Source organism: Epinephelus fuscoguttatus, linkage group LG15, assembly GCF_011397635.1.
Source record: "Epinephelus fuscoguttatus linkage group LG15, E.fuscoguttatus.final_Chr_v1".
NCBI classification, from domain to species: domain Eukaryota; kingdom Metazoa; phylum Chordata; class Actinopteri; order Perciformes; family Serranidae; genus Epinephelus; species Epinephelus fuscoguttatus.
The window spans coordinates 42,766,303-42,777,709 of record NC_064766.1 but is presented as its reverse complement, the minus strand read 5'-3'; the positions used below and the strand labels follow the sequence as shown (position 1 = coordinate 42,777,709).

The 11,407-nt window shown below is 46.0% G+C and overlaps 1 protein-coding gene across 1 annotated transcript; it reads right to left on the bottom strand.

The window, feature by feature from the left end:
* Positions 1-178: 178 nt before the first annotated feature.
* LOC125902750 (inositol monophosphatase 1-like) lies at positions 179-6,316 on the bottom strand. Its single transcript, XM_049599342.1, has 9 exons — positions 6,066-6,316; positions 5,455-5,566; positions 2,688-2,821; positions 2,392-2,496; positions 2,234-2,279; positions 2,025-2,133; positions 1,793-1,901; positions 760-911; positions 179-673 (listed from the first exon to the last, which is right to left on the bottom strand). The coding sequence occupies exons 2-9, from the start codon at positions 5,512-5,514 to the stop codon at positions 516-518; spliced, it is 873 nt and encodes a 290-aa protein (XP_049455299.1). The 5' UTR covers positions 5,515-5,566; positions 6,066-6,316; the 3' UTR covers positions 179-515.
* Positions 6,317-11,407: the final 5,091 nt, after the last annotated feature.

The following is an 11,407-nucleotide window of genomic DNA, read 5'->3' as shown; positions in this document are numbered from 1 at the left end:
TACAGCCTTCACATCAACTGGTTTTGTCTTTGTTTTTGTTATTGAACCATGGTGTGTGTGTGTGTGTGTGTGTGTGTGTGTGTGTCAGGGAGGGCAGAGACACAAAACAGATTGACAACGAGACGTTTATTAATAAATAAAGTGTTTAATCAGAGACACAGATCAGCTGAGTGTCCGTGTGTCGTCCTTCATCTGTCTCATGACTCGCCAGTGAACGTGTGGCATGTGAAAAGCATCAGTGTGTGTGAGAGTTAACGACGGGGGACTGTAACATACATGTGTCATGTGTCACACTGAGGAGAACTGACAGATCACAGACTTCTTTATTGATTCACTTTTATTGATTTCAAATCAGATTTGTTTTCAGGGTCAGCGTGACGTGTCCAATGTGTGTCTCTCTGCGTCCTCACAGCTCAGGAAGTAGACTTCAGACTGAACAGAGCAGTCCTCATGGTGTCAGCCAGGAGCTACAACACTCAGCAGAAACACCTGAGCCAGACTTCCTGTCAGCTGACCTACACGCCGTTTACACCTGATGCTCCACAAACACATCTGCACAGGTCATCATCGTCACGGCGACAGGGAAACGCCTCAACAACCTGAGCGATACGATTAGCCACAGCGGCAGAGCTGGCAGCGATGACCCTCCGTGACATCATGTCGAACTCTGAGCCTGCAGGCAAACAGACCGATAAGAGAAGAACACGCCCCCGACAGGTACTCACAGGTGAGATATGACATCACATGTCAGGTACAGACCGTCAGTATCCATTACCACGCCTCCGGCCTCCTGTACGATGATGGCTGATGCAGCGATGTCCCAGCAGTGCATCCCAATGTGGTAATAGGCGTCAGCTCCGCCTGTCGCCACCTGACACATGTCAACCGCTGCCGTTCCCAATGCACGGATTCTGGAACATACAACAAACACGCCGACAACACGTCAAAGAGGTGACGACCCACGGATACTGGAACATACGACAAATAGGCGGAAACCCTTCTTTGGAAAAACGGGGGATTGCCCCCCCCCAACAATACATCATTTGAGGAAACTATACAAATTTTAAACTATATAATAATAATAAAATAAGTTAAAGCACTTCTGCCAATTATATACACAATGTGATGCATTTGTAACTTTAAAAAGATTCACAGTGGTTTGGTCCGTATACATACAACGGCACACAGCAGCACCTGGCAGGACTGACTGTGGATCAGAGCAGAGGAAACTGAGCTCCAGTAAGTAACTACTTTATTTACTTCTACTTCTCTACAGAATAAAAGACGTGACCAGTTGTAACCTGACAGTTTTGTTCACTTGTTTTCCTTGCAGCTGAATCTTCAGTGTGAATGCAGCAGTCATACACATAACCACATAAACATATGATGACAAGATCAAATCAAACTCAAACTATCTTCATCTTGATTTTCAATCATTGCAATAAGAACAACAATGACCACTGCCACTTGCTGGTCATTCTTGGTGATGCAGGTTGAACGTATTAAAAGTCTTTATGTAGGTGCTACTGTATTGATAAGGGACGCTGTTCTAAACATTATTATTACTTTAATATAATTATTAAAGACGTTTGACCGTGCCGGCTCCATTTATATGGGTAACAACAGTAAAGTTGACTGCAACTTTGTTGTTGGTCCCTTCCAACAATGAAATGGAATTTCCAGCCTTGGACACATGAATACTGGAACACACAACATACACGTGAACGCTGTATTAATAACGTCCACATGTATGTTTGGCAGCAGAGCTGACGGTGGCGTGTTCCGGCCTTACCCGTGTACCGGCAGTTTCAACAGTCTGAAGATGTTGGAGGTCATGGTGGACAAAGCAAGGTCGTCACGCTCCGCCCCGATCTCTGTCACCACCACACAGCTGCTGATGTCTGATTGGATGAGACAGAACAGTTACAACAAATCAATGACCATGTGTGAAGTCACGTGTGTGTGTGTGTGTGTGTGTGTGTGTCTGTGTGTCTGTGTGTCTGTGTGTGTGTGTGTGCTGTCACCTTCTTGTGCAGACGCATGCAGCGGTTCTCCGTTCAGGAACGCTCCTCTTCCTCTCTGAGCGTGGAAGAGTTTGTCCTCCACTAAGCTGTAAACAATCCCAAACTCCGTCTGTCAACAACAACAACAACAACAACAACAACATTTCAGACCACTTCTTGTCTGAGCCCCGCCCCCTGACCTCTGACCCCTCCCTAACAGGTGAGTTTACCTGCTTGTTGACAGTGAAGGCAATGGAGACAGCCACAAAAGGAAACCTGTCAGAGGAAACAACACTTCAGACACTGAACACACATCTGACTGGATCTGTGATGTCAGCAGGTGTGACCCTCCACTCTGTGACATCACAGTGTGGGCGGAGCCTCTCACCTGTGTACAAAGTTCACAGTCCCGTCGATGGGGTCGATGATCCAGGTGGGGCTGTCAGTCAGCTCCAGACGCTCACCCGCAGCTACAGATTCCTCCCCGATGAACCTGGGGGTCAAAGGTCAGAGGTCAAACAACGGAACGTTTTACCTGCTCACTTCCTGTCTGCTGTGTGACCTCACAGAGCTGATGTCATTTGCTGGAGAACATGAATGCATAATACATCAACCAAAGAGAGAGCAGGAGTTCCACTTTTCAAATCTGTTCCTACAGTAGAACTCAGCAGAACTCAGTAGAACCTGTGCTGTGGGAATCGGTTCCTGATGGCAGAGATGAGGATCTTCTCAACCCGCTGGTCAGTCTCTGTGACCAGATCAGCTGGAGAACTTTTCAGTTTCACATCTTTCTGCAGTTGAAACGCCGTCAGGACGACCTGAAAGACATGTGATGGTGTTATTGGTGATAATCTGTTGATCGGAACTGAGATCAGAACCGGCGCTAGTTCACTTTGTGTGAATGCTGAGCGCTGAAGTTACAAAGAACTGCTGAGAACCTGAAAACAGAAGTGAAGAACTTTTAGAGCTGAAAGAGACTGTTTGAAAAGCAGGAGGCTGAACATCAGAATTGTCCCTGAAAAATTGAGAGAACATTTGATATCTCAAGGTTTCAACCTATAAAGAACAGACAAGTTCTCAACATGGCGATCGACACAGAACATCAGAGAACATCAGAGGACAACACAGAACATCACAGAACATCAGAGGACATCACAGAACATCAGAGGACAACACAGAACATCAGAGGACATCACAGAACATCAGAGGACAACACAGAACATCAGAGGACATCACAGAACATCAGAGGACAACACAGAACATCAGAGGACATCACAGAACATCAGAGGACAACACAGAACATCAGAGGACATCGGAGGACAACACAGGACATCAGACAACACAGAACATCAGAGGACAACACAGAACATCAGACAACACAGAACATCAGAGGACAACACAGAACATCAGAGGACATCGGAGGACAACACAGGACATCAGACAACACAGAACATCAGAGGACAACACAGAACATCAGACAACACAGAACATCAGAGGACAACACAGAACATCAGACAACACAGAACATCACAGAACATCAGAGGACAACACAGAACATCAGACATCACAGAACATCAGAGGACAACACAGAACATCAGAGGACATCACAGAACATCAGAGGACAACACAGAACATCAGAGGACATCACAGAACATCAGAGGACATCGGAGGACAACACAGGACATCACAGAACATCAGAGGACAACACAGAACATCAGAGGACATCACAGAACATCAGAGGACATCGGAGGACATCACAGAACATCAGAGGACAACACAGAACATCAGAGGACATCACAGAACATCAGAGGACATCGGAGGACAACACAGGACATCACAGAACATCACAGGACATCAGAGGACATCAGAGGAAATTAGAAAATATCAGAGAACATCAGAGGACATCAGAGGACATCACAGGACATCACAGGACATCACAGAACATCAGAGGACAACACAGAACATCAGAGGACAACACAGAACATCAGAGGACAACACAGAACATCAGAGGACATCACAGAACATCAGAGGAAATTAGAAAATATCACAGGACATCAGAGGACATCACAGGACATCACAGGACATCAGAGGACATCACAGAACATCAGAGGACATCACAGGACATCACAGGACATCAGAGGACATCAGAGGACATCACAGGACATCACAGGACATCAGAGGACATCAGAGGAAATTAGAAAATATCAGAGGACATCAGAGGACATCACAGGACATCACAGGACATCAGAGGACATCAGAGGACATCAGAGGAAATTAGAAAATATCAGAGGACATCAGAGGACATCAGAGGACATCAGGAGTTTCAACTCCTCACGGCTCAGTTTTTATTTTCTGCTTCACTTTGTGAGTTTTTTCTTGACTGATTCTGTGTCAACCTGTTGTTGAGGACGTGTGATGATGAAACATTATTCAGCCAGCGTTACTCAACAAGCTCAAACAATAGGTCAGTAAATAGAGAGTATGTGTGTGTGTGTGTGTGTGTCAGGTGTGTGTGTGTGTGTGTGTGTGTGTGTGTGTGTGTGTGTGTGTGTGTGTGTGTCAGGTGTGTGTGTGTGTCAGGTGTGTGTGTGTGTGTGTGTGTCTCAGGTGTGTGTGTACCTGAGTTACCAGGTGAAGGTCATTTAAAGGTCAGCTGCTAAGACACAAAAACTCTTTACATTCCTAAACGTTTTTATCCAACCTGAACGTGACATCATCGCCTGCAGCTGATTGGCTGACATTTTTTAAACATCCTGTGGAGTCTGTAGCACTGAGACTTTAGGCGTTTCTCAATACCAAGTACAGCAAGTTCGGACTTCGGACTTGGCGAGTTCGACTCGGAGTACAAACTCTCAAGGACGGCTGCCATTGCCGCTGGTCTGTGAGAAATGCATTCTGGGATACCTGGCTGTCAAAAGTCCACACGAGTCACCTCCCGATGCATCCCCGATGGAACGGGCAGAGCAAGTTCACACGCGGCCTGTACCTGGCTGGATGCGGACTCTGAGTTGGAACAGTTCTTGGGCTGCGACTGATGACGTGTCACAAGTACAGACAAGAACGCAGACTGACTCAAAGAAACTTTATTTACATCCTGGGAAACAAAGACCAGTAAGAATCTGGTTCATTAACATGTCACTGCTGATTGGCCGACACCTCCAACAACCCACCAAATGACAGGAAACAAACGCGTCATTCAACCAGGAAACAGCAACAAAACGTTTTTCAGAGTTTCATTTAGAAAATAATAAAGTTTAAAATCAGATTTAAATGTTTGAACAGTTCAATAAAGTTTTTTTAATTCCAGGATGAAAAATATTAAAATGATTTTTTATCAATCTGAGCGTCGTGAAATGTGAAACAAGTTTACATCAGCGGAGTCACGCCACATTTTATGGTGTTGTTGTTTTTCATTCAGCGTTGCGCTGTGATTGGTCGGCGTGCTGCTTACCTCACTGGCCTGTTTGGCGATGGAGATGCCGAAGTTCAGACAGTCTGTCCAGTCAGCCATGATGATGATGATGGTGATGATGATGATGATGGTGATGATGGTGTGAGACCTCCTGTCAGAGAAGAAGAAACACTGACATCACAGAGGAAGAGGAGGAGGAGGAAAATCAAAGATGAGAACAACCAATGAAGAAGAGAGGAGACGATGAAGAAGGAGACGAAACAAAGGGAAAAAAACAGAAAAATAAAAAAGGAAAAGAGCGACAGAAACGAGAGGAGGAAGGAGGACAGGACAAGGAGGAATAAAGACAACAGAAGAGGAATAGGAGGATGAAGAAGAGGAAGAAAAGCAGAGAGGAGAAAAGAAGGAAAATAAAAACATAAAAATATGAAAAATGAAAAAGAGGAAGAACAGAAGATGATGATGTCAGAGGAGAGAGACAAGACAAACAATAGAGAGGAGGAGGAGGAGGAGGAGAGATGAAGGTGAAAAGAAAAAGGAACGATAAAAAGAAGCAACAAAAAAACTAAAAACATAAAAAGAGGAAAAATTAAAAAAGTGATGACGACTCACAGGAGAGAAGAAAAGAGGAAGTGACATCACAGACATACCTGAGCTCCGAGAAAATCTGTCTCAACTCTCCTCAACGTCTCTCTGCTTTTATACAACTGACAGCCAATCAGAGCTCAGCCCCGCCCCCTCACACACGCACAGCCAATGGCAGGAGGAGAGGAGGACAGTGGACAGAAGGAGAGGAGGACAGTGGACAGAAGGAGAGGAGGACAGTGGACAGAAGGAGAGGACAATGAACAGAAGGAGAGGAGGACAATAGACAGGAGGAGAGGAGGACAATGGACAGGAGGAGAGGACAATGAACAGGAGGAGAGGAGGACAGTGGACAGAAGGAGAGGACAATGAACAGGAGGAGAGGACAATGGACAGGAGGAGAGGACAATGAACAGGAGGAGAGGAGGACAGAGGACAGAAGGAGAGGAGGACAATAGACAGGAGGAGAGGAGGACAGTGGACAGGAGGAGAGGAGGACAATGAACAGGAGGAGAGGAGGACAGTGGACAGGAGGAGAGGAGGACAGTGGACAGAAGGAGAGGAGGACAATAGACAGGAGGAGAGGAGGACAGTGGACAGAAGGAGAGGACAATGAACAGAAGGAGAGGAGGACAATAGACAGGAGGAGAGGAGGACAATGGACAGGAGGAGAGGAGGACAGTGGACAGAAGGAGAGGAGGACAGTGGACAGAAGGAGAGGAGGACAATAGACAGGAGGAGAGGAGGACAATGAACAGAAGGAGAGGAGGACAATAGACAGGAGGAGAGGAGGACAATGGACAGGAGGAGAGGAGGACAGTGGACAGAAGGAGAGGAGGACAATAGACAGGAGGAGAGGAGGACAATGGACAGGAGGAGAGGAGGACAATGGACAGGAGGAGAGGAGGACAGTGGACAGAAGGAGAGGACAATGAACAAGAGGAGAGGAGGACAATGGACAGGAGGAGAGGAGGACAGTGGACAGAAGGAGAGGAGGACAATGGACAGAAGGAGAGGAGGACAATAGACAGGAGGAGAGGAGGACAATGGACAGAAGGAGAGGAGGACAATGGACAGGAGGGACAGGAGGACAGTGGACAGGAGGAGAGGACAATGGACAGAAGGAGAGGAGGACAATGGACAGGAGGGACAGGAGGACAGTGGACAGGAGGAGAGGACAATGGACAGAAGGAGAGGAGGACAATAGACAGGAGGAGAGGAGGACAGAGGGACAGGAGGACAGTGGACAGGAGGAGAGGAGGACAGAGGGACAGGAGGAGAGGAGGACAGAGAGACAGAAGGAGAGGAGGGCAGAGGGACAGGAGGAGAGGAGGACAGTGGACAAGAGGACAGTGGACAGAGGGACAGGAGAAGAGGAGGACAGAGAGACAGGAGGAGAGGAAGACAGAGGAACAGGAGGAGAAGAGGACAGTGGAGAGAGGGACAGGAGGAGAGGAGGACAGAGGGACAGGAGGGGAGGAGGACAGTGGACAGAGGGACAGGAGGAGAGGAGGACAGAGAGACAGGAGGAGAGGAAGACAGAGGAACAGGAGGAGAGGAGGACAAAGGGACAGGAGGAGAGGAGGACAGTGGACAGAGGGACAGGAGGAGAAGAAGACAGTGGGACAGGAGGAGAGGAGGACTGAGGACAGGAGGAGAGGAGGACAGTGGGACAGGAGGAGAGGAGGACAGAGGACAGGAGGAGAGGAAGACAGAGAGACAGGAGGAGAGGAAGACAAAGGGACAGGAGGAGAAGAAGACAGTGGGACAGGAGGAGAGGAGGACTGAGGACAGGAGGAGAGGAGGACAGTGGGACAGGAGGGGAGGAGGACAGTGGACAGAGGGACGGGAGGAGAGGAGGACAGAGGGACAGGAGGAGAGGAGAGGAGGACAGAAGGACAGGAGGAGAGGAGGACAGAGGGACAAGAGGAGAGGAGGACAGAGGGCCAAGAGGAGAGGAAGACAGAGGGACAAGAGGAGAGGAGGACAGAGGACAGAGACACAGTGACCTGATGAAGATCTGAGAAGGTCACACTGAACATCATCATCACTGTCCTCCAACACTGATAACGAACACACACACACACACACACACACACACAGATAAAACAGACACACACACACACACACACACACACACACACACACACACACACACACAGATAAAACAGACACACACACACACATACACACACACAAAGATAAAACAGACACACACACACACACACATACACACACACAAAGATAAAACAGACACACACACACACACACACAAAGATAAAACAGACACACACACACACACACACACACAGATAAAACAGACACACACACACACACACACACACATCAGAACGTTATCAGGACGCTCTGTAGAACATCAGACTGAGAGTTACAACTAAAAACCAAACATGATAAACAAGTCAGACATGATGTCACACTGTCAGAGGACCACATGACTCTCCTGACAGGTGTAACCGTCACCTGTTGTTCTGTAAACAGCTCGAGTTTAACCCCAACCTGCCAACAGACCACACCCACTCACACCAGTTCTGTTTAAGCACTCTCCTCCTTTCTACGACTTTCTCGCTAATCTCTTAGCTGTTGTTTGCACGTTACTAGCCTTGGTAGCTACATTAGCTTTACAGCTAGCGATGGCTTCTCCCTCTGCTCTTTCTTGCCCGGTGTGCCAAATGTTCAGTTATGCCTCTGCCTCCTTTAGCAACAGTGGTAATTGTAACAAGTGTAGCTTATTTGCTGCGTTGGAGGCGAGGCTTAGTGAATTAGAAGCGTGGCTCCGCACCATGGAAAATCATTCAGTAGCTGCGGTAGTTAGCCAGCCCCCTGTAGCCTGCTAGCTGTCCTCCGGTAACACCTGCGCAGCCGGGAGGCTGGGTAACTGTTCGTGAGAGGCGCAGCTCCAAGCCGAAGCCCACGGTTCACCACCAGCCTGTTCACGTTTCCAACCGCTTTTCCCCACTCAGCAACACACCCGCTGAGGATAAAACTCTGGTTATTGGCAGCTCTATTCTGAGGAACGTGAAGTTAGCAACACCAGCGGCCATAGTCAAATGTATCCCTGGGGCCAGAGCGGGCGACATTGAATCTAATTTAAAACTGCTGGCTAAAGCTAAACGTAGATTCAGTAAGATTGTTATTCACGTCGGCAGCAATGACACCCGGTTACGCCAATCGGAGGTCACTAAAATTAACATTGCCACAGTGTGTGAATACGCAAAAACGATGTCAGACTCCGTAGTTTTCTCTGGACCCCTCCCAAATCTGACCAGTGATGACATGTTTAGCCGCATGTCATCATTTAATCGCTGGCTGTCCAGGTGGTGTCCAGCAAACGATGTGGGTTTCGTTAATAATTGGCAAACTTTCTGGGGAAAACCTGGTCTTATTAGGAGAGACGGCATTCATCCCACTTTGGATGGAGCTGCTCTCATTTCTAGGAACCTGGCAAACTTTATTAGTAATTTAAATCCCTGACAACCCAGAGTTGAGACCAGGACTCAGAGTCGCAGTCCTATACGCCTCTCTGAGCTTCTAGTTCAAATACCCAGCCATAGTTTTATAAATATAAATAAATATCAGGTCTGTATCGTCTAAAGCAGTGTTAGTAAACAAATTAATATCAGATAATCACATTGATTTACTTAGCGGAGTGGCCGAGGAGGGGGAGTTGCAGCCATTTTTAACTCTAGTCTGTTAATCAGTCCTAAACCTAAACTAGATTATAATTCATTTGAAAGCCTCGTTCTTAGTCTTTTACATCCAACCTGGAAAACCTCGCAGCCACTTTTATTTGTTATAGTGTACCGTGCTCCTGGCCCGTATTCTGAATTTGTATCTGAATTCTCAGAGTTTTTATCCAGTTTAGTTCTTAAATCAGATAAAGTTATTATTGTAGGCGATTTTAACATTCATGTCGACGCGTTGATAATGACTCCTGGCTACCGCGCTTTATCTCATTATTAGACTCCATTGGCTTCAGTCAGGTGTACATGAACCCACTCACTGTTTTAACCATACCTCGATCTAGTTCTGACGTATGGAATTGAAATTGATAACCTAAAAGTCTTTCCACAGAATCCCTCGCTATCGGATCATTATCTGATTACTTTTGATTTCTTTTTACTCGATTACACGCCACTCAGCAACAGTTACTATACTAGATGTTTATCAGATAGTGCTGTCGCAAACTTAAGGAAAAGATTACTCCATTAAATTCAATACCAAGTCCTCAGTAACAGAGGTTTCTGTACAGACTTTGATCATTTTGTCATAGCGCTGTAGGGCTCGCTGCGAACAACACTTGACTCTGTAGCTCCTCTTAAAAGAAGTTAAAAAAGCAAAGAAAGTTCGCTCCTTGGTATAACTCTCAAACCCGTAAGTTAAAACAAATATCGCGAAAATTTGAAAGGAATTGGCGATTAACCAAACTGGAAGAATCTCATTTAATCTGGACACACAGTCTCAAAACTTATAAGATGGGACGCCGCAATGCCAGAGCAAACTATTACTCAGCATTAATAGAAGACAATAAGAACAACCCCAGGTTTCTTTTCAGCACTGTAGCCAGGCTGACTGAGAGTCAAAGCTCTATTGAGCCTTGTATTCCTTTAGCCCTTAGCAGTAATGATTTTATGAGCTTTTTTAATGACAAAATTCTAACTATTAGAGGCAAAATTCATGACCTCCTGTCCTCAGATAGTACCTATCTAACCTCAAACACAGCTGTAAAACCTAATATATATTTAGATTGCTTCTCCCCAATTTCTCTTTAAGAATTGACTGCAGTGATTTCTTCATCTAAATCATCAACGTGTCCCTTAGACCCCATCCCAACAAGGCTACTTATGGAGGTCTTTCCTTTAGTTAACACTCATATATTAGATATGATCAATATATCCTTATTAACAGGCTATGTACCACAGTCTTTTAAGGTAGCTGTAATTAAACCTCTACTAAAAAAGCCCACCCTGGATCCAGAGGTGTTAGCCAACTATAGACCAATATCTAATCTTCCCTTTATGTCAAAGATTCTTGAGAAAGTAGTCGCAGACCAGCTGTGTGATTTTCTCCATGATAATAATCTATTTGAGGAATTTCAGTCAGGATTTAGAGTGCATCATAGCACTGAGACAGCTCTAGTTAAAATTACAAATGACCTTCTGATTGCTTCAGACAAAGGACTCGTCTCTGTACTTGTTTTATTAGATCTTAGTGCGGCGTTTGACACAATTGACCATCAAATTCTGCTACAGAGACTGGATCACTTAATTGGCCTAAAAGGTTCTGCACTAAGCTGGTTTAAATCTTATTTATCTGATCATTTTCAGTTTGTTCACGTTCTTAATGAATCATCCTTACGTACCAAAGTTTGTTTTGGAGTTCAACTCAG